The sequence below is a fragment of the Echiichthys vipera genome (assembly GCF_963691815.1).
Source record: "Echiichthys vipera genome assembly, chromosome: 4".
In the NCBI taxonomy this organism is placed as follows: Eukaryota; Metazoa; Chordata; class Actinopteri; order Perciformes; family Trachinidae; genus Echiichthys; species Echiichthys vipera.
The window spans coordinates 18,352,406-18,375,087 of NC_139829.1; the positions used below are offsets into that span (position 1 = coordinate 18,352,406).

General features: G+C 39.8%; 2 protein-coding genes across 5 annotated transcripts in view; one reads left to right on the forward strand and one right to left on the reverse strand.

Moving 5' to 3' along the window:
- The window catches only part of agtpbp1 (ATP/GTP binding carboxypeptidase 1), a 28,964-nt gene extending 16,810 nt beyond the window's left edge, over positions 1 to 12,154 (reverse strand). For 2 of the 4 annotated variants that reach the window (XM_083912613.1, XM_083912612.1), the window contains exons 1-12: positions 12,069 to 12,154; positions 10,219 to 10,277; positions 8,270 to 8,400; positions 4,132 to 4,199; positions 3,568 to 3,631; positions 3,062 to 3,208; positions 2,453 to 2,584; positions 2,241 to 2,334; positions 2,027 to 2,064; positions 1,526 to 1,734; positions 1,220 to 1,397; positions 22 to 122 (exon numbers count right to left, since the gene is read on the reverse strand). In XM_083912613.1, the coding sequence (XP_083768739.1) occupies positions 22 to 122; positions 1,220 to 1,397; positions 1,526 to 1,734; positions 2,027 to 2,064; positions 2,241 to 2,334; positions 2,453 to 2,584; positions 3,062 to 3,208; positions 3,568 to 3,631; positions 4,132 to 4,199; positions 8,270 to 8,400; positions 10,219 to 10,250 (1,194 nt within the window). In that variant the 5' untranslated portion in view covers positions 10,251 to 10,277; positions 12,069 to 12,154. Of the gene's footprint in view, positions 1 to 21; positions 123 to 1,219; positions 1,398 to 1,525; positions 1,735 to 2,026; positions 2,065 to 2,240; positions 2,335 to 2,452; positions 2,585 to 3,061; positions 3,209 to 3,567; positions 3,632 to 4,131; positions 4,200 to 5,289; positions 5,410 to 5,884; positions 5,993 to 8,269; positions 8,401 to 10,218; positions 10,278 to 12,068 lie in introns of those variants that run through there. The other 2 variants (XM_083912614.1, XM_083912615.1) reach the window with 2 other exon arrangements.
- A 618-nt stretch (positions 12,155 to 12,772) lies between these two features.
- naa35 (N-alpha-acetyltransferase 35, NatC auxiliary subunit) lies at positions 12,773 to 21,824 on the forward strand. The gene is given in 21 exon segments (XM_083912764.1): positions 12,773 to 12,841; positions 14,429 to 14,554; positions 14,659 to 14,692; positions 15,001 to 15,115; positions 15,290 to 15,364; positions 15,623 to 15,790; positions 16,821 to 16,904; positions 17,042 to 17,156; positions 17,609 to 17,787; positions 18,078 to 18,137; positions 18,357 to 18,463; positions 18,848 to 18,914; positions 19,239 to 19,337; positions 19,492 to 19,670; positions 19,763 to 19,899; positions 20,025 to 20,092; positions 20,173 to 20,313; positions 20,503 to 20,583; positions 20,585 to 20,626; positions 20,862 to 20,942; positions 21,090 to 21,824. Coding segments are annotated over 20 exon segments (2,013 nt in total). The 5' UTR covers positions 12,773 to 12,841; positions 14,429 to 14,433; the 3' UTR covers positions 21,150 to 21,824.
- The last annotated feature ends 858 nt before the right edge of the window (positions 21,825 to 22,682 follow it).

The window sequence follows — 22,682 nt, forward strand, 5'->3', positions numbered from 1 at the left end:
AGTGCAAGTGCTAAATATTACCGCAGTGCACTGATCCTTCTCGTCCTCTTCATTCTCAGTATCGTTCTCCGTATCAGCATCCGTCTCCTCATTATCGTCGCTTTCATCCACCACGTCATCCACTGGGTACACACACACACACACAAACATTATAAGTGGGCTGTTAAAAAAACATTTTTTGGGGGCAGGCAGAGAGTTTATTATTTTCCCAAATGTGAGTAAGGCTGGCACACAACCAGACATGTAGAACTCAACTGATTTGGGTCACTGAGTTGAATTGCTATGACAAGAACAGGCGAAAATGTTAACAAACGATGTGAGCAGCCATGATTCAGAGAGGAGTGAGAGATTTAGAGGACAGAAGAAATTCTGAGTACATTTCTTCAAATACATTGAGATCTCACTGACAAGTCTATGTAATAGCAGTAGCTTGTTATGTTACACTGTTCTCTACGGCTGGGTTACTGACATCACTGTTGCTGTTGAACATTAGAGCTGTCAAAATTGTGGTGTATATAATTGTTTTTATGAAGTTCCTGGTTGAGTTTTACATTAACTAAAATATGTGCACAAGTACATCCCCAAGCACAATCAATTAGGGATAGTGCTACATCAAAAGTGATATGACAGGTTTCATTTTAGATCAGATTATGGACGCAAGGAGGCAAATTAGTGTACAGTGCAAGTACAATAGTCTACTAGCCAGCAAGCAAGCACTAAGCAATGTGCAATAAGCATATTCATTACATGTTTATTTCTAACACGTGTTAGTTTAGTGAAGTTAGAGTATGATGAATGAGAAAGCAGCAGTGAGTAAGTTTATGTATTCTGAGGATGGAGTTGTTTCTTACGTACGTCTTACCCTTCTTTAAGGGCCTTTTGCAGAGCTGATGAGTTTTTCTTCCTGTAAGGCACATTGTGTGCAGCAGTGTTGCAATTAACTATTTTTGAGTTCCAGGGATGTAAGTGTCTGTGTGTGTCTGTGTATCATGCGGGACTAAAATATAGGAGCAATGACTGCATTAAAAAATCTATGTGTCTGTCTTTACAACATAATCATCAATGAAAGACTGCACATACACAAGATATGCTGGGGTACTCTCTAGTGAAGTGTGTGCGTGTGTGTGTGTGTGTGTTGGTGTGTGTGTGCGTGTGCGTGTGCGTGTGCGTGCGTGTGTGTGTGTGTGCGTGTGCGTGTGCGTGTGTCCTGTGTTCTCACCCCCAGGTGGCTGGCTGTACAGCTGTGCCACAGGCCCTACAGCAGGTACATGTGGCAGCTGGTAGTGGAAGGCTGATTTGATGGTGGGCAGAGGAAGACGGTTCTTAGGAAAACACTTCCTCATGATGAGGCTTGAAGTGTTGACAAGTGGATCCAGAGTCCGCACCGGGAGACACTCCTTGAAACAAAACCACAGAGAAAGCAGGGAGTAGGCGAGATGGAGCATGTGTGAGTGCATGCAGTTAGTATGTGTTGCATACTTTAATTGTTGACCATGCTAATACTGTATATCAAATTCTCACTCACGGTGGATGAGTTGTAGAGGATCCTCATGCCATCAGCGTCTATGAATGCTTTCCTGCCGAGCTTGATGTTGGTGATGTTCCTGAGGCAGACCAGCAGCCCTTTGCGGATCAGCATGTGCCGATGCCGTGTGTCATTGCGATGCCAGTCTTGGTAAAGAGCCAGCAAGACAGGCACATGTCCACCATCCACTGCGCGCCGTGCATTCGTTTCTGCAAGGGGATAGGAAGAGGAGAGAAAGCAGTATTAGTTTGTACTTTATGAATGTGGGATGGGATACAGAGAAGCAAGAAGTAAAATGGGGAAAGTTGGCAGTTAGGTCAGTTAAAATCTATGTTGAATGATCATTAACTGTGTTTGCTTCACTGGGGAACAGAGAATCGGTCTTTTACAGGTGAAGGGTTAATGAGGATAGAAGTGAGAGAGGCAGAAGGAACCAGCACTAATTAAGGATCACTACTCTTCTGATTCTGAAGGTTCAATGCTACAATGCAAATTACTCACTGGATTTGAGCAGTGCTCCCAGTGCGTCCAAAGCTACCCTGTTGATTTAGAAACAAGGCAAATGGGTTACACAGTCTGCTGAACACACGTCAATGACAGAGTAAAAGAAAAAAAACTGAAACTGAAAGAGGCAAATGAGATGATGCCTGTGGCTATCACTAGTTTGTTATGACATAGTATCCAGGCTGGCTCATTAACATAATTGCCCGCTTACTTAAGCAGGCTGGTGTTCTTCTTGCTGTATGGCGCGGTAATCTTGAACATGAGCTCCACCACTCCATTCTTGCCCAAAGAAATAGCATTCACCGCTTTACAAAAACAGACACATACATGCAGAGATATCAGGCAACAGTAGAAATTTTACACCACTGAGACTATAAATGGCAACATTACAAGAAGTGTGTTTCAAAGCTTTATATGACTTACAGTTGGTGGAGTAAACCCTGAGAACCTGCAGGCAGGGCAAAAGCAGTTTGGTATTCTGTAGGTTCTGTTTCATTATGTTGACTGTGACATTTAGCGCTCCGCTCAAACGCGCCTTCACTCCAAACTTTCTGTCTGAACACACAGAGGTTGGAAGGTCAGTGATAATGCAGAGAATGATCACTAGGTTTTCACTTTTTTTGTCTCTCTTTACCTGTTTTTACAGGTGGCAGTAACACACCAACAAAAAGCCAGCAAATGCAATGAAGAAGAACACTGCCAGCGTGAGTGTTAACAATGCACAATTTGAAATATTTTCAATTGTTTTATGAGGTAGGAAGTGATTCATTCAACGAATTCACAAGACCTAAGCACACAATGAGTTTTGGTGAGAAATATGGAACGTAAACATAACTTTAAATTGTTTACAAGGAAACTCAACAGACCACCTTAATAGCACACACCGGACTGAGCTGACATACGTAACATAACATTTCAGACAAATAAGGAGAACAGAAACATAAAGCAAACACAGCAGAATATCTATTTAAAACAACATTAGATCCCTATGTATATTGGTGCAATGTGTGCTTGTGTTGGCAGTAAACCTACCCTTTGGGCCAACCTTGGCGAGCAGTGAGTGAAGCTGCAGCATGAGTTCTTCACTGGGAGGCAACTCTTTACTGGCAGTGATCAGAATCTGTAATAATATTCCTGTTCCTCCTTTAGACACAAATACTCCCACCCTGCGACCCCTGCCTACAAAAAGAAAACAAAAACAAAACCGCATTAAATGTGATTTAACACAATCCATGATGAGAATATAGAGTTGAAATCCTTGAAAGCACAAACCTTAAAATATTACTTCTTTATCGATCACAGGTAAATGTATAATTAACTACGCCTTTACCATTTATTAGAGTGGATTATTTATGCTTTGAGAATATATTTACTACTTCTTACATTAAAAAGTAAACACTCCATGTAACCCCAGATATTATTTTGCTAAATTAATAATGACGGTTAAATTACCCACTGAGTTATTATCTAGCAGGGAAGAAAATATTTTTATCAGCTCTCAAAATCAGGGCATGAGCTGCTCATCAACCTTTACTCACCCACAGTCAGCAGCTCACTGAGAATGTACAAAATGTTCAGCGTGGTCTGGACATCCCTGGTGTTCTGTCAAAGCCACACACAGAACACTTGTTAAACATCATACAGGTGTACATTGTGAATTATAAATGTGTGCAATAACCTCATCAGATATTATTTTACTTCACTTTTTTGCAGTGAAATACCTTATTTGCTTTCTTACTGAATTAGATGAGAAGATTGATACTACTCTTATGTCGGTATAGTAAATATGAAGCACCAGCAGCCGGTTAGCTTAGCACAAAGATTGGTAAGTCTTTGATGGTCATCCCCAAAGAAATTTAAGTCAAAAGCAACTGGACTGGTTGTTTGTCTTGGAATCCAAGTCCAGTTTTGACTTAAATTTCTTTGGGGATAACGGTGACCTGGACAAGTGAGAACAGTCACAGGCTCTTTGATAGTCAAATTTCTAGGAAACCATTTGATCAATTTGTGCAAAAAGAAACAAAAAACAACAGCGTAAGCTTAGTGTTAAAGTTGTCATGTACTGAGCTGCAATTTCAAGTTGTGATGATGAGTGAGCTGACCTCCAGTGAGGCCAGGATAACCTCCATGCCACTGGATCCTTTGGACATCACCTCTTTTCCGCTCTTCTCTGAATCACACAACAAAATGTAATGGATCAGAAATGTGAGGATAAACAACACTGCATTTGTGCAAAACAATCAAGCAAAAGGGGGAGGGCTGTTATTCAAAGAGCAGCTGGAGGAGGGTTATCAGAGGATTATCTTAGAATGTGTGAAGACTGCTGCATAACACAATAAATATAAACTTTATCTATGAATCAGAATTTTACATTGCGTTAAATAGCTTGTGTGCACACAAGCTTTACCTTTATCTGCATAGACACTCAGAAAGGTGTAAAAAAAATAAGCGCTTTTGGTACAACTCCTACCTTGCCTCTCTTTTCTCTCTCTCTCTCTCTCTCTCACTTTCTCCACCTCCCCACACTCTTTCAATTCCGACACCTCAACACCTGCCTTGTTATTTAGTAGCTGACAGATTATAAACCTCTTTGAAGGGGCCTCAGTGTCCAGAAACCAACGCCAAACGCAAACACATGACTGAGGAGTTAACAGATACTGAAGTCCTTCAATCTGAGTGATTTCTTCAAACCAGCATTTAATTTTACATAGGATTATGTAAAAAATTATATTATATCATATTAATAATGCTCAATCTTTTGTGTATGGTAGCAGATTGTCTCAGAAACATGCTCCCTTCATATCACAGATACCCCATTTGGAAAGCTATATCCTTTGGTGATGATCTTACACACATGAGGAGTTAGAGTGTCTGGTGTTACACGCAGCAAGTGAATGTAGAAAGGGAATGGCTCAAGCATGCATCTTTAATGATTGATAATCGCTCACCAAAAAGCATGTTAAAGTTAAATTGAGCAGAAACCCAAATGATTTGTACACATACACTTTCCACACTTATACATCAATGTGCATATCTGAGCATGTGAACACACAGCACCAGTTATGTGCCTTGGAGAGCGGTGCCCTCTTAAACATTTCTGTCATACCAAACTTTATAAAGCTATTCAAAACAAACTGGAATTTCAACACACACACACACGCACACACACGCGCACACACGCCTCAGCAAAGCAAAACATATATCTTTGAGGATATGAAGAGTCAAAATACGTAAAACCTTTTCATCATCCTGGACCTTACCTGGTGGGTCTTTGGAGACAACAGATTGATAGTAGCTCCTGGTGTAGCAGTACTCCATTTCATAACAGGCTTTCAAAGTTCAACTCTGGGTGAATTTCCAAAATCCCAGGTTCACTGCCTCTGGAGTCATACAGGTTGTGAAAGTCTCCTGTGAATCTAACAGCCTAAGTTTGACAGCCTATGTGAAGCGTAAAGGCACTGTGAAACTTGTTTCGTATCTCTATCCCTCTAAGGCTAGACTGCTAAACTGCTCCACAGGTCAATCCTCCAAAATGTTTACCCACACACTGAGCTTAGGGGCAGGACACTGTGAACTTTGATCAGCACGTCCCCTTGCACGCTACCAGAAACAAAACCACTCGCTACTCCTATAGAAAACTGTGTAGGATATATTTCCTCACACGTCTTGTTCCCCTCCTTTCTCCTACTCAACACTGTGTGGAAAAGGGAAAACTGACATAATGTCAAATAAATTCAGACACTGAATTTCTGACAAAATTACAGAGAAAACAGAGAACTGCTGCCTCTGATATTGAATTAACTTTGTATTAAACCAAACCAGAGCTCCTGTGGACTGTGGGGCAATTTATTTTACCTTTTTTTCAGATGTCCGATTTTATGGCGACTCTACTTACTCCTGGATTTCCTTTTTTGCTATCATCCATGTTATTTCTCTTGGTATCTCTTGACTGCCTCCTTAGCTCCAAAAGCTCTGAACATGAGACAACAGTACAGCAAAGTCCATCTGGGGGTGTATAGTTACTGTGAACAGGGTCACCCACTCCTTCCCCCTAACCAACGTCACACTCATACACATTTCAAGTTAAGGCTGCAGGCAGCATATTTTAGACGGCCAAGGATTAAATGAGAGAGGAACAGCTGATATATCATGATTGACAGGGTCACAGACAGAAGCCTCGCTACTGTGCCAATCAGTCATGATGGATTAACTAGCAAGTTTGGTTTGAAGTGGTAGGAGGCAATGAATTATGGGGAGAGGAAAAACAAAATTTAAGAAAAGGAAGAGGGAAGAAGTTCAAAGCAAGTTTAAAGTATGCCAGCAGGCTCAAAATACTAGGTGATGATTCAGCAGAATTCTTCACCTTCACGCAAACCCTCAAGTGATTACAAGTTGTCCTTGTTCAAATGATCCACAATGAAAAAAGCTCCAGGGCAAAGTAAATATAAGAGTTTGTAGGTCAGTATCCACATGGCAAAACAGTTTTCTTAATCTTTTCTTAAGTAATGGCTGCAGGTAACAACTATTTTCATTATTTATGAATCTTGAGATATGTGCCGTTTTTTTTTTTTAATTAACTGATTAATGGTTGAGTGTATAAATGTCTCAAGTTAGTAAAGAATTCCCAAGATGACCAACAATTCGAAATATTCAATTTCCAATGACATAAAACAGGGAAAATCAGCAAATCCTCACATTTGAGAAGTTGTAAGAGAGAATGTTTGTTTTGTTTGACAAATGACATTAACAAGTATCAAAAGGTTGTTATTTTTTGTCAGTTTTTGCCAGTGCTGCTTGCATCAGAGATTTCTATTCATCCCAGATCCTCGGAGTGGCAGTGAAGCCCCCTCGCTGACAGAGACTCACTCAGGTTTCAGTGTGTTCTACACGGCGACGCGCCACAATGCTTTCCTCCTCTGCTGTCAGGACTTCTTCTCTGCTCTCGTTTCAAAAGAGTAATCAGAGAACCAGATCGGGAGACGCTGCATATATCTATCTACACTTTGACTACAGGTGCACTAACTCATCTATATTTACAGAGCAGCAACTGCATTGAACACATTTTTAATTAATTAAACAACTCGACCTGAGTGGTTAAAGCTTTGCATCAAGGCTTTTTAAAGACGAACCGATTTTAATACATAAAAGTCAGTTTGTAGGTGTTGAGGAGTACTACCATATGTGATTCAAGTTGTATAAAGACTCCACTGCAAAATCTGATACATTTCCTGGAGTTATTGTTATCTGTTCCTGCATAACACATCCGAACATCTGCCATCGATCAAGTTTAATTCTGTGTAGTGTGGGCGCCAGGTTTTGAAAAGGAAGAAGAATCTGTGGAATAAATGTGAATGCCCCTCTGCTTGGTGTGCTTTGCTGTTGCTGTGCTTTCTGTCTCCAGGGCTGCAAACCTATTGGAGGGTAATCAGCAACCTGGGACACACCTGGGACTGGGGTGCGCAATGCTTATAAACCAGCTGACGGTCTTTGTTTTTACAGCACTACATGCATGCAGCACATTTTTACCCATCCACTATCTACTCTATACATACTTCCTCACATATATTTTTGCTCGACTTGTTTCGATTACTTTGTGGTAAATAAATTACTCTATTAGTTAGTATATCCCTGTCTCAAACGTTTTTGCACCAGGCTAAGAGCCAGGCTCTGACATTAATAAAAAAAAAAATCTCTGGTTCTGCAGAATTTTGATGTTTTTTTTTAACTGCCCATTGTGAGTCCAACAATATAGGAGTGTAATGGCAAGTCAATGGAGTACTCCTTTGAATCAACACACAGATTTAATGCCACGTAGGTTAACCAATATCATACTTATGTGTGGATGTGTGTGTGGGGGCTATGTTACTGTATTTTAAACAATTTATTCTATTGATTATTGTATATTATATGTAATAAACACAACAATAGATCATTTATTTACACCTAAGCTTATTTTGTAATTTACTGTTACAGTAAACTCTTAGTAATAACATCTAACAATGCAGGTATAAGGACTTTAAAACATTTACTGTACTTCAACTGTATTTCATAACTGCAGCAAGCAACGAGGCGGCAGCACTGCTCATTGTTCTCACACTTAGCTAGAGATAATACTACTTTACACCATAATACCACATGTCTCCGGAAAAGCACAAAGAAACGTGGAAAATGCAGGATTTAATCTTTTCTATAGTTTGAGTACAGTAGATCGAATGTTTGTGGTAGCGTGTTTGCTCTTACCCTGTGTCTGTATGAGATGAAATATCTTTGCAGTGACCTGTCTTGCCGTTTCAACATCCCTCACCATGGCCTCTCCATTCATCCTCTCCAGTTGGCCCAGGAGCATCAGTACCCTGGAGTTACTAGGAACGCTGGAAAAATACACATTTTTACCTTTAGGAAGGATATATGTAACAGCACAACTGAACTCATTAATCCATTCCTGTATAGGCATTTGGAGAAAGGATAACTAAAGAAAAACCATGTTGCCTGAATTCATCTGGAAAAGTTAAAGATCAGTAAAAGCATTACACACAGCCTGATGTTTTGTTGATGCTGCATTTAATAAACACAATATGTGGATGGCCCCTTTAATACAGGAGCATGTGTTAAAAGAAAAATCCATCATGATTCCTTGCTCCATGACCAGGATTATAAGGATTAGAGCGATGGATCCCTTTCCGTTTATCTAGCACTGGTTGACACTGAATAACAAACATAAAGCAGCCTCTCAGATATGCAAATAATACCAAATTATTCCCACAGTGATTCAAATATGTCTTAGCCAAAATACAAATCAACAACAATAGCATGAAAGAGATAAGGAACGTTACAGGAAATCATTCCTACCCATAGCAATAAGACTTTTCAATTCATAAACCTCCGTCAGAGCCTCAATCACCCACCTCGACTAAATCAGATCTGTAAATTATTGCACATTCTCTGTGCACATATTCATAGTATAGTGTTGTCTAGTATCAGTATGTATATTATACCCATACTACATATCCCATACATATCATATATTATATCATATATTGCATGTACATATACATATACATTAGTTTTTTATTTTAGCATCATCCTGACCCTGCACCTTACTATTCATTTATTAATCTATCTTGCTTTTTTCGTGCTTATGTCTTAGTGCCCATGTTCCATTCTGTGTTTATCTTATACCCAGATATTTTTATTTTATCTTATTTGTATTCTATTGTATTGTATCATATTCAGTTGCACCACATTGCGGCAACAAAATAATTTCCCTTCGGGAATGAATAAAGTAATTATCTGTCTATCTATCTATCTACTGTATCTATCTATCTATCTATCATCTATCTATCTATACACCGACTTCAAGACCTGTATTTCTTTTATTGTATTAAAGTTGACTGTGAGACTGAGGTGGTCTCCTAGTGCTTCACTATGTCTAGGGCAGTGACCCATCCCCCATGTATATTCGTTGCTCAGTGGTGCTCAGCTGGAAACAAGAGGTTAGAGGTTAGTTGTTGGTAGAGCAACCGCAAACATTGAAGAAAGAATCAAAACTCTGTGGATATACCCAGTGGAGCTTCGTTTCTCATGTCCTTATAAAGACAGAGAGAGACAGAGTGTGTGTGTGTGTGTGTGTGTGTGTGTGTGTGTGTGTGTGTGTGTGTGTGTGCGTGCGTGCGTGCGTGCGTGCGTGCGTGCGTGCGTGCGTGCGTGCGTGCGTGCGTGCGTGCGTGCGTGCGTGCGTGCGTGCGTGTGTGTGTACATGTGTATTAGAGACAGATACAGAAAAAAATGGAAAGAATGAGGAAAAACAAGATAAACACACTGCATAAGTTACAAAAACGAACACAGCTTATGTGTAAAATGAACGCATAGTAAATATAATATTAAAATTTGATCAGGACAAAAACCCTGAAAGGTTTATTCCAATGTAATTTCCAATGTATTAATGATGAGTGCTGTTATTTTCAGTCATCATGACAATTACATGTGGAAGGTTTAAGCAAGACCAAGTAATTATACCGGGAAAAGGTAAGCAGTAAGCACTGAGCAGGAGAGTGAGGGACAATGTGAACATGTGGTTATGACAGAGCAGCTTTCACGCAGAAAAACAATCATACTACTTATCCCTCCCGGCATGCGTGTTTGTGTATGCAAAATTAATGCGTTTGTCTTAAAATAGAAAAGCAACTCACCCTTTCTCTGTGGCCATTTTTGGTTTGTTCATTTTTACCACTTCAACATTTCATGTCGTCTGCAAAAGAGAGAAAATAAAGACCTCAGTGACAAAATAGGACAAGCATAAACATACTGTACAATTTTAGAAATAAACAAAATAAACGTTTGCCAGTGTTTGCCAAATGAAATCCCCAGTGAACTCCCTCTGTTGTAATCCAGGGGTTAAAGCAAGAAACAATTTGTGAACCTGAAAAGTTGTCCAGGAGGAAATATGCATGATGTATTGATGTATGAATTTAAACTGCTTTATACCTGAAATCCGATATGGTGCATGAGAACTTTAAATTCTATTAATCTCAGGCTATAGTTTGCCAAAACCAGATGACGAGCAACCTTAACTACCCATAGCTGTGAATGTGCTGATCTGTCCATGTGATAGCCCTGTAACAAACTTGTGACCTGTCCAGGATGTGCTGGGACAACCAACAGCTGTAGAGAGATGTCTCATATTAACTTACAGACTTACTATCTGATACACAGAACGCCCTGCCTGATTTTACACAAAACAAAAGGGCTGCCCAACATGCTGCAGATCTCAAATGTCTGGAGACAAAAGACCTGCAGACAAGATCATTTGAATAAACGTTTTTTTCTTTCAACTGCATTACATTAAATGACAAATTTTCCACTGCATTCATTCAGCAGAAAAGTCTAGCAAGTGACAACGACAGTTCAGTGAATAAAATCGCATTTTCACAGGTCTCCCAAGAGTCCTAGATTAGATTAGGTCAGATGGTGAATACAGAAGCATTTATGGGCTGAGATAACATGAGTCATAAACAATGCTGCTGTAAAATGAAAACCTATCAGTCAAGATCAATGGTGTTAGATTAAGATAAAGGCTATTTTTTTTCAGATGGGCTTTAACAACGTTACAAAAATGCTCAAATGACACATTACCTCTTAACCAATAAAAAGCCACACAACAATAAGATGTTGAACAAATTAACAACACATGAAAATACATTTTTAACTAAGCTGGCTAACCTGAAATTCTCCTCCAGGCTTTTCTAGCTTGAAGAGAAATACTGCAAAATCCTACCACCCTTTCTAATGAGACAGGTAAAAAAAAACTGCACCGTTTTGTACATTTTAAACCATTTTTAAAGCATTTTTGTACATTCACACAATTTGCCGACTGCTGCCTACTTACTTTGTCTTGTGTTTCTGATTCTACTTTGATTGTATTAATTGTTTTGATATGTGTAAGGGAGGAAGCCATACAAAATATCCTTGTACTATAATGACAATAAAGATGATTCTGATGACCACCCTTAAGGATCTTACTGCAGGTCACATCTTTATACAGACTGTCTGTATTGGCTGAGGAGGAGCAGTCAGATCAGACCATTAAGAGCCTTTTGTGTTAGGGATAATCTATTTGAAGCTTTCACCAAAGCAATTGTAAAACTGACATGTTGTGGTGGAGGCCAGCTTACATAGGACAGATGGTGGCCTGGCCACAACAACCCCAGAGGGCTGTCTCCATTCTACAAACCAGAAAGTCCATTCAGAAAACATGATACTGCCGTAATGACACCAGCCCTCAGAGACAGTTGGATAAGTCACTGTCATTTGGCAATGGCGAGCAAGGTAAACTGCTAGGCAATATAGCTTTACAGATGCTAAGTTAAGATAACCTAGCTAAGGCTTGTGTCTGCTGCACCTGCTAGTCACTCATTAACGGCCGCCTGTCTGCGCCAGCAGTCGAGCTAACGGAGGAATATACTAACAATAAAGATCAGACAGACGATATTAGCTAAAGCCAATGCATGCTTATTGCTTACAAGAAAGACGATGTACGAACCTGTATGGAAAAGGAACTGCTGTCCCATTTAGGGCGGACCAATTCCAAGATATGGGGGATTGCTACTGTGTGTCTGAACGTTGCCTGAAACGCCCCGATGATGTTGTGATGATAATGAGACAAGCCCCAACCACGGCTAAAAAAGGAGGCTGGGACACCAAAAAATGTCTGAGCTTTGGGATATGACACATGCGCAGTAACATCGGGTCTGTTCGTTCCTAGGCTCATTATGTATTATGTTTAAGAGCTGTGACCATTGTTCTAGAAAGTAATCATACTTGATTTGTATAGCACTGAGTTTATCACTTTATTTGTGTGATTATCAAAGACTATAGTGTAGCTCCAGTCCCATTGCGCGTGCGCCATACCCCAAGGTTCAGACTTTTTGTGTGCGTCCCATCCTCCTTCCATTAGCCTTGGCCCCAACTGTCAGAGAGACTGTCTGTAAAAGACCACGCGAGAGTTCGTTTGTCTGCGTGGTTTTAGCCATAGTCTATGGTTTTAGCATGGGTTTTTAGCACAGGATGGTAGAAAGCTTCATAATAAGCCAAATGCATCACAACCTTCACTTAAATATATCATTGATATGATTATGTACCTATACTGACCAGGATTCAAGCTTTAACCCACCTATAGGGGGCTTGTTCTCCATGGCAGATACGGACTACATTTCCCATGGCTGACAGTGGCTTATGACGTTTAATTTTTGCGCCGATCTTTACAGTCGTTGAAGATACCTTTGATTAGCTACATGGTTAACACAACATACTAAGGTACGTGCTAAATTACAACGAAAATGTGGCTCTCTAGTTACAGTATTCTATGTTTTTTTTAATACTGAGCAGACTGATTGATATTCAAGCTTTAATCGCAGGAAACATCCACTGTGGACAACATTAGCTTGTTAGCACTCGGTATTACAAGCTATTTTGACGTTGGTGATAGCCAGCTAACATGTCCTACTAATTACACTAGTGTTGATAATGCTGCCTAAAAAGGCAAAGTAATCTGTCAGAGTGTTACTCACGCGTGTATTAGCTTGCCATGTATCTAGCTAAGTAATTATTTTTATGAGATTCCTCACAATATCAGAATGAAGAGAATGCATCAATGCCTCGTTTAACCTGTAATTATTTTACCTACATGTCATAAAACTAAATCGATTTCAGTGCAGGCTGCAGTTGTTACCCCCCAGTTAGCAAAGCTCAATTAAAATTTATGTCCGACTATCTGATAGAGGGGCTATAAACATTACTACTTCTATAAGGTAGTTACAGATAAATACATCAGTCATACAGCAAGTGGTGTGGGAGGTGTTAGACCCCCTTTAACCCCACGCAGTACTGATATGTTCTTGGTTTAAAAGGTTGAGTTTTTCCAGTGCACTCAGGCGTGCAATTTACACCCTTTTAGGTTCTAATTTAACAGAGCATGATACTAATCCACTCCTGTTGCACTAGAGCATAATAGAATGTCGTTACATTTTTCCTGAAGTAGAAGTCAAGTATGACCATTCATTTTGAAGTTTCTAAGAACATACAGCAACCTGTAGGAGATGCATATCAATTTAAGCTTGATCTCACATGTATCAGTGTAAAATATGACAAAGTATTGCCTGTTGGATTTAATATATAATGTTTACATAAGTCCAGTTTTCCACACTGGATTATTGCAAGAGCCACACTTGATCAGTGTACATGGATGGATAAAGTCTAAACTTGTTACCTGACTGTATAGTTTACAGATTGATCAGCAAGCACAGTGTTTGCCAACTAACCTGTGGAACATCCAGTGAAAAATGAGAGTGGACGTAGTAAATTACAGTGTTAATATAAACATGTATGTTTTAATTCATGGTTTACAAATATGTAAATACAGACAGCGATTATTCACTTACGTTGCTATAAGATCAGCTCTTCACTGGCTCTTTATCCCAATGAGTATTATATGATGCTATCCACTCATATAATTCAGAGTTTTTCTGAGTGGATGGTTTGAGTCCTAAAAAAATCAGTAATGAATTAACGACATAAAAAAGGGCTGCATTCAATGTGGGTGTGCTGGTTTAGGAGTTATGCTATTGCTCATGCAGACTCATTAGCATGGCTTACTGTCACATCCAAAACAGAGTCATCATTAATGTTATTAGTTACACCTGTTACTCCTGCTATGCTAAGGCAAAATGTCTGTTAAATGAAAGGTCTATTTAAAGTGTGTAAACAGTCAATGACACTAAGTGAATGTTATAACAGCATCTGTGCATTCAGACCCAAAATATTTTGACATGCTTGTAAAATAGCTGCCATTTTGATATATTTTGAACACTTTGTCCTAGTTCTCTTTGTGTTTCTCTTAAGTAGTAGCCATGGTGATGAAGTCAGCAGTTGAGGATGATGATGCTGGCTGGGGGCTGGGCATCCCAGAAAAGATGAAGAACAATGCCAACTGGGTTGATATTACACATGAATTCAAGGGTGCATGCAAAGGTACAGGCTCTTTAAATGATGTGTTGGTTGTATTTGTGGTGCAGTTATGAAAGGTACTGATGTCTTCCTCCTTTTCTCTTTCCTTGTCCTCATCCTTTATTTAGAGTTGAACCTTGGAGAGTTGCTGCATGACAAACTGTGAGTAAGACCATTCTTTTCGCCCACTCACACTTTAAAGAGTCAATTCACTCGAAAAAAAAAGGCTGGCTAAACCTGCCAAAGAATTTACCTGATTTCAGTAGAGAGTTTAAATACTGTCTCAGAGACGTCAAAGCATTGACAAGACAGATAAATTACAATAAAACATGGAACTATAGTGATGTTTTGGTAAAAACATATTTTATTTGAACCATACTGGTGTCTGCACAGGCATTTGGATCAGCAGAATTTGTTGAACCTTTGTAAACATGCAAAAAACATGGCACTAAACGTTCCAATGGTTGCAGGTTTGGCCTGTTTGAAGCCATGTCAGCCATAGAGATGATGGACCCTAAGATGGACGCAGGCATGATTGGAAACCAGGTCAACAGAAAAGTGCTCAACTTCGAACAAGCTATCAAGGTACAATACCGCTGGGCTCTTATTGACATACACTGAAACCAGGGAATTGTCAGGAATTAAGACAGCCTAATTTTCTTAATTAAAGTTTACAATTCTGATTGCATTTTCTACGTTAATTAGTGTTTTAACCCCCTATTATAAGTCATCTGTATTATTCTCTTGTGATCGTTCTAGGAAGGTGCCATTAAGGTGAAAGACCTCAGTCTTCCTGAACTCATTGGGATCATAGACACATGTTTCTGCTGTTTGGTGAGTTTCATTCTCTTATACTGTAAACATTCTGGATTTTTGTGTGTAATATGAATCTAGAAGTAAGCATTTAAAATAATTGTCCTCAATCCTGATGAAAACTCCTTTGGTGCATGCACTTAAGGGTCCCAGTTTAGGGATTTGAAAATATGATCACCCTAGTTTTGACTTTATAGTCATTGAAGCCCATTGAATTTTAGATCAGCATCACTGCGGAAATCCCAGTACTCACGTGTGCATGTTTGTGTGTATTCCTAGATCACATGGCTGGAGGGCCACTCCCTGGCACAGACAGTGTTCACCTGTTTGTATGTCCACAACCCTGACCTGATTGAGGAGCCAGCCCTCAAAGCCTTTGCCCTGGGCATCCTGAAGGTGTGTGACATCGCCCGAGAAAAAGTCAACAAGGCTGCTGTGTTCGAGGAGGTACGTGACTTGTAAACAATAGTGTATTTGTGTGGGCTTTACTCTAGACACTATGTGACAGTACATTATATCACTATTGAATGCCAGTGTCATTATATAGTATTATCTAAATTTCTGTAGAGATTTCCACCATGACCTATGCTTTAAATGCCTATGTAAGAGGCCAAATCGACTGCGGGTAACAGGTACCTTATTCTGTCATTAAGTCTCCAGCGTCACATATACTGAGGCCATTGAAGGATAATATTGCAGATCAGAGGAACAAAGCTGAGGTTATCTTTCTCTCACTTGTTCTTCCTACAAGTATGCTGAAAGACGTGGAGGATGAGTTACAGGAGTAAAGTTAAGGTACTTTTCCCGCCGCTAGTTTAACCCTCAGGCTTTGCATTTCAATGAAATTACTGCTGAATACAATGCTGAGTTATATCGTTATAGTGGTTCTCTCCCACGCCTCAGAGTACGCCATCTTCAATAAATAATCGCAACCTACTGAGCTGGAGGTGAGTCAGCATACCCTTTCTCTTGTCTGCAGAGTTTGCTTTGTAGGCTTGTAGCTGTTTTTGAATAGCATTTATAGCTAAGCTGGAAAGTAAACACTAGTTATTCTACTCATGCTTCAGTTAATTCGTTACAATTACTTTATTTGAGCCTAGTATTCCAACATTTTAGCCACAAACAAAACCTCAAACCCTCCTTCTCCATCGCTGTCTGTTATAATTAGTTTTCCATCTGTCTATCAGAGTGTGGGACTCAGATTACCTTTGCAGACTCTTCTCAGAAATTCCCAGCTGTTCCATTACGTTAATAATAATAATAATAATAATAATAATAATAATAATAATAATAATGAAGGAAGAAAAAATAAGACCCAAAAATGGACTTTGTCTGGATGGCCAAAACAGAACAAAAATTCAGCCTTTGTGATTTCTTGTGCCTTGCAAAGTTGTAAAAAACAAATTAGGAAATATGTGTATTAATAGCTTTGCATGTACATGAGCCTGTTTAATGTTCTTGTACTTTATTTTTCCAGCATCAGCAGTTTTTGGCACTTTTCAATAGAATTAAGTTCACACGCCTTCTACTGACCGCACTGATCACCTTTACCAAGAAAGAGGTATACACTAACAACACACACAATCAGACAATGAATGAGTTTAGGCTACCACATGGATTGTAAAGACACTTGTGTGTTAAAATGTAATTTAATTCTTTGTTCTGTGTGTGCTTTTGTTTACGGTTGTATCTTACCAGACCAGTTCGGTGGGGGAGGCCCAAAAGCTTGTGGCTCAGGCAGCTGACCTTTTATCAGCCGTTCATTCCAGTATTGAGCATGGCATCCAGTCTCAGAATGACACCACTAAAGGAGGTAATATACACGCTCACATACGTTTACATGCACGCAACTTTCAGAGTAAAGAACGTACATGTAGTTTGTCTTAGCATGAGTTGACAAATCAACACACACACACACACACACACACACTTACACAAACATACACGCACCACACATGCTTAGGATTCAGTTTGGAAGTAAGTAAGGACACTAAAAAGAAAATGTTATTTTGCATACATTATACGCATTCTTGCTGCCCAGGTATCCAGTTATGTAGTGGTCATGGCAACAAAGACGGTTACAAAACAGCTCATACTAAATGTACCTCCTCTACTTTAACAGAATTGTTCACACAAAGCTAAAACAAATCTGTTGAAACCTACAAAAAGTTACTACATGTAGCTTAGACAGCATCTTAGGGAAGATTACTTTAAATGTGAACTGTGAACTTAACCTTTTGTGTTTTTTTTCTGTGTATGCTGCAGACCACCCCATCATGATGGGCTTTGAGCCCCTGGTAAACCAGAGACTACTGCCACCTACCTTTCCTCGTTACGCCAAGATCATCAAGAGGGAGGACATGGTGGCCTACTTTAGCAAACTCATAGAACGCATCAAGATCGTTTGTGACGTGATCAACACCACCAACCTGCACGGCATACTGGTGAACACACACTTCCACATCTTAGGCCTGTGAATACAAATCCTAGACAAACAAACAAACAAGTCCAGTTGCTTTTGACTGAAATTGCTTTGGGGATTCCACCTCTTCAATTCTGAACCTGTAACCTGAATTAAGTTGCTTTTACCCTTTTTTTTGTTAGTTTGAAGTTCATTTATATCAAAGGATTTTGAGTGGTCACCGCCCCATACATTCACATGCTTTCTTGATTTTTATAAATGATAAAGGCATATGAATTCAAACAGCATGATTATTGTTTGTTTTTTCCTCAGGACTTCTTCTGTGAGTTCAGTGAGCAGTCGCCCTGTGTGCTCTCCAGATCTCTACTCCAGGTGAGTTAAGGCCATTTTGATTCTGAAGAGTCACTGCTTTTTTTCTCTGATTCCTACAGAGAGATTATTTGACATTTGCCTATAGATTTTGTAATTTGAATGTAACAATAAAAAAAAATCCCCTTTTAGATGTTACCATATAGTCTTATAATTAAAAACATATCAGTTTAAAACCCTTTGTATGAGAACTAAAGGGATTTTTTTCACCCCCAAATCCAGACAACGTTCCTGATAGATAATAAGAAAGTGTTTGGGACCCACCTGATGCAGGACATGATAAAAGATGCTCTGAGATACTTTGTCAGCCCACCAGTCCTCTCTTACAAGTAAGTCTGTCATTGGTTGAATTATATTTTAAAGTGTTTTAGTTATTTTAAGGGTTGATTTGGAACTTTGTTCTTGCTGTGTGATATGCAAACTGTCTTGAGTGAGCTTATTGTGTCTTGACATGAGCTGGTGTGTGTGTGTGTGTGTGTGTGTGTGTGTGTGTGTGTGTGTGTGTGTGTGTGTGTGTGTGTGTGTGTGTGTGTGTGTGTGTGTGTGTGTGTGTGTGTGTGTGTGTGTGTGTGTGTGTGTGTGTGTGTGTGTGTGTGTGTGTGTGTGTGTGTGTGTGTGTGTGTGTGTGTGTGTGTGTGTGTGTGTGTGTGTGTGTGTGTGTGTGTGTCTCTGTGTCTCTGTGTCTCTGTGTCTCTGTGTCTCTGTGTCTCCAGGTGTTGTCTGTTCAACAACCACCAGGCCAAGGATTACATTGACTCCTTTGTTACACACTGCTCCAGGGTATGTTACCTTTACCGTTCACAGTTCTTTCAGTAGTTGAATTAAAAGCGAATAGTTAAGAAAGACTGCTGCTCCAAATTAAGTTTAATGAGAGCCATGACATCTAGTCAGATGTAAAGCTCATACAGGGGAAGTTTAATCTCTGCTGTTGTAGGAATTTGTGTATAATACTAAAAGTATGGGCAAATTATATATCATTAGCCCTTGACATGACTAGAGCATTGCTCTCAGTGTTCTCCCCCTGAATAAATAAAGGTTAATAAAATGGGCATGGGGTGAAGCTGTGGGTTTATTTTTTTTGTGTCTTGTCAATTCTGCCTGCAGCCATTTTGCAGTCTGATCCAGATCCACGGACACAACCGAGCTCGACAGAGAGACAAGCTTGGTCACATTCTGGAGGAGTTTGCCACACTGCAGGACGAGGTGAAGTGCAGCCGTTTCCTCTGTCACACACCTTGCGTAACACCACCATTTTCTCATTTTGCGCCACACAAATAAGGCAGAGATACCTCGCCTACTGGGTATGATTTTACAATTTTATAAACCAGCCACTTAATTCTTCTTTTGTGCTCTGCAGGCAGAGAAGGTGGATGCAGCCCTGCACAGTTTACTGATGAAACTTGAGCCTCAGCGACAGCATCTAGCCTGTCTTGGCACCTGGATCCTCTACCATAACCTGAGGATCATGATCCAATACCTGCTGAGCGGCTTCGAACTGGAGCTGTACAGCATGCATGAATACTATTACATCTACTGGTGAGAACACACGTTTGTTTGTTTGTTGCCGATAACTTAAAGACATCTACACAGGTGCATCTGTGAATTAACACGCTTGATTTTGTCTGTAGGTACCTGTCTGAGTTCCTTTACGCATGGCTGATGTCCACTCTGAGCAGAGCCGACTCTTCTCAGATGGCAGAGGAGCGGATAATGGAGGAGCAGGTGAAAGGACGTAGCAGTAAAAAGACCAAGAAGAAGAAAAAAGGTACGCTCTATTGTAGCCTCTGTGGCTGAAGTGGATTCTCAGAGTATGACCACACCATACTCTTGTTGTCTTCCTGTAGCTGCTTGTCTCTCATAATGATGTTATGTTTGTGTTTCCTCTTGTAGTCCGCCCTCTCAGCAAGGAGATCACCATGAGCCAAGCATACCAGAACATGTGTGCTGGCATGTACAAGGTAGCACATCAGTACAGACCCCTCTTCTCTTCTATTAGACACACACTGCAGTATTTTCCATCCTCCATCTCTCTCCTCAGACTATGATAGCTTTGGATATGGACGGGAAGGTGCGTAAGCCTCAGTTCGAGTTGGACAGCGAGCAGGTTCGCTACGAGCATCGCTTCGCCCCGTTCAACAGCGTGGTGACCCCCCCACCTGTGCACTATATCCAGTTCAAGGTACTGTTGATGTGGATGTTATTCATCCAGCAGGCTCTCTGCATTTTCTGTCTCCCTTCTTTTAAACTCATTACTCATCATATTCCTCATCACCTTTACTTTTTGAATCATTAACTCTTTTTTTGCCCTCTTTCGGTCTTGCACCCCAATGTTCCTGATCTCTGACTTTGCCCTTCTTGCCCTCTCCAGGAAATGTCTGATCTGAAGAAGTACAATCCTCTGCCAGGCTCCGCTGACCTCTACATGGCTGCCAGCAAACACTTCCAGCAGGGCCAAACTTATCCTAGAAAATGTGCCCAGCCCAGACCCTGAGGTTTGTAAACCAAATGCCTGATCCTAAAGGACACTTATTTTGTGTTGTTTGACTTTCATTTGTTTTTCATTTGGTACTTTTTGGTAAAAAAAGTTACCAAAAAGTTATGACAGCATTCAAACATAATTTAAAAGCATAACAGCCTTATTTAATACAATATTTTTTGGTTTGTTTGTTTGTAGTCTAGTTTTTACCTCTCCTCAACTATCAATAACCAGTTAATGACTGATAACAGGTGAACCGTATACTGAAGGTGGCCAAACCCAACATTGTAGTTATGAAGCTCCTGGCTGGAGGGCACAAGAAGGAGACCAAGGTAACAACATACACATTTCCTGGTTTGTTATTTGGTTCTGTGGATACGGTCAATACAAATTAGCATACATTGCGATAGGATTAATCTTGGTTAATGTTCCATATTGTGAAAACTTTGTTGAAGTAAAATGCATTTTTGCATCCCTAGGTGCTCCCAGAATTTGACTTCTCAGCTCACAAGTACTTTCCTGTGGTCAAGATTATCTGATTATGCTCAAGTCATCATGAGTGTCATCATGAAGACCATCAGCAGCAAAGACCGTACCATCACCCGAACGAGTGTGCAACAGCCCTGATCCAGTCCATGTCTCAGCAATGTATGTGTGATACACCTACCTGTAAAGGAGTGTTTGATACACCCAATTCTTTTTTTTATTTTTAACTGAATGAGAGATGAAACCAGACAGGAGAATTCACAACTGGACCTAAATGACTGACAATACCCACATCTGTGTTGGAAATGTTTGTAAGCTGCCTCCAGAGCAGTTTTTTGAAGGCTTTAAAAGACGAGCTGTAATGAGTGCATATCATTCAATCATATGAAACCTTTCTATGTATTTATGTGCTTATCTGAATGAAAATGTTGAGTCTGAAGGACTACAGTATCTTTGTTTACCTCGTACAGAATCAGTTTCATATGAGTACTGGATGGCATCAGTCTTCATTATGAAACCTAGACGGAACAATCTGCACAGAAGAACCACTCACAATGTTTATAATCCTTAAGTGCAGAGAATAAAGTTGCAACACACTTAAGAGATCCAACATTCACAACTGACAGCAGTGGTAGAGATACTTCACAGGTCAGGGAAACATCTACAATGTTTTCTCAAAGCAATACCAGCATCTGTAACGCATATCAAGAGCATAATAAAACATGTCTTTACTTATGCTGTCATTTAATTCCTTGCTGGAACAGAATTTAATGTTCCCAGTGTTTTGTTAAGGCAATAAAATGTCATTTAGAGCACTCTAAACATGAAATTTCAAATCCAAAATATGGACAGGAAGTTTTTCAACAGACATTAGGGCAAAAAGTAAAAGTATGAGCTTACTCATTGAAATGAGTTAATACAGTATGTTTTCAAAAACGCCTATTAAAAGTTGTAGGAAACATTGAGGCGAATCTGCTGGCAAGCCAGACCAACATAGGGTCTTTCAAAGGCTGCAACAGCCGTTATAAATATAAAGTGAAGATATTAGTATTGAGAAACTAGACCAAGGGAATCCATTTGTAACAACCATGCTACAGTAGCTTGTCGACAAGGGGGCTAAATAACTGTCCTAAATTAGGCAACATTTTGACAGGGGACATTTTTAAAGGGGTCCCTTGACCTCACCTCAAGATATCTGAATGAAAATGGGTTCTATGGATACCCACAGGACTTTACATATATGCCCACTTTATACTCATCCAAGGCCGTTTAAGGCAAAATAAAAATTGCCGTTTGTCTCCTGCAGTACAAATGTGTTATTTTTAATGTATTATTCTGGAGTATGTATATTTTTGAATACGGGGGTCCCTAAACAGTTTTGGAGTTGTATTAATTGGATTTGACTAGAAAGCTGAAAGTCTTTTGGATTCAGTGAGCCCAATTGTATTCATGTGTGGTGATGTTAGTCCCAATCACCATTTCATTATAGTGAGACCATTTTTTTGAATCTTTATCTCACTGTATAAACGGCTTGTTGTAATCTCTAAAGTAATCACAACCTCATGAAACTTTATAACCACAAACCA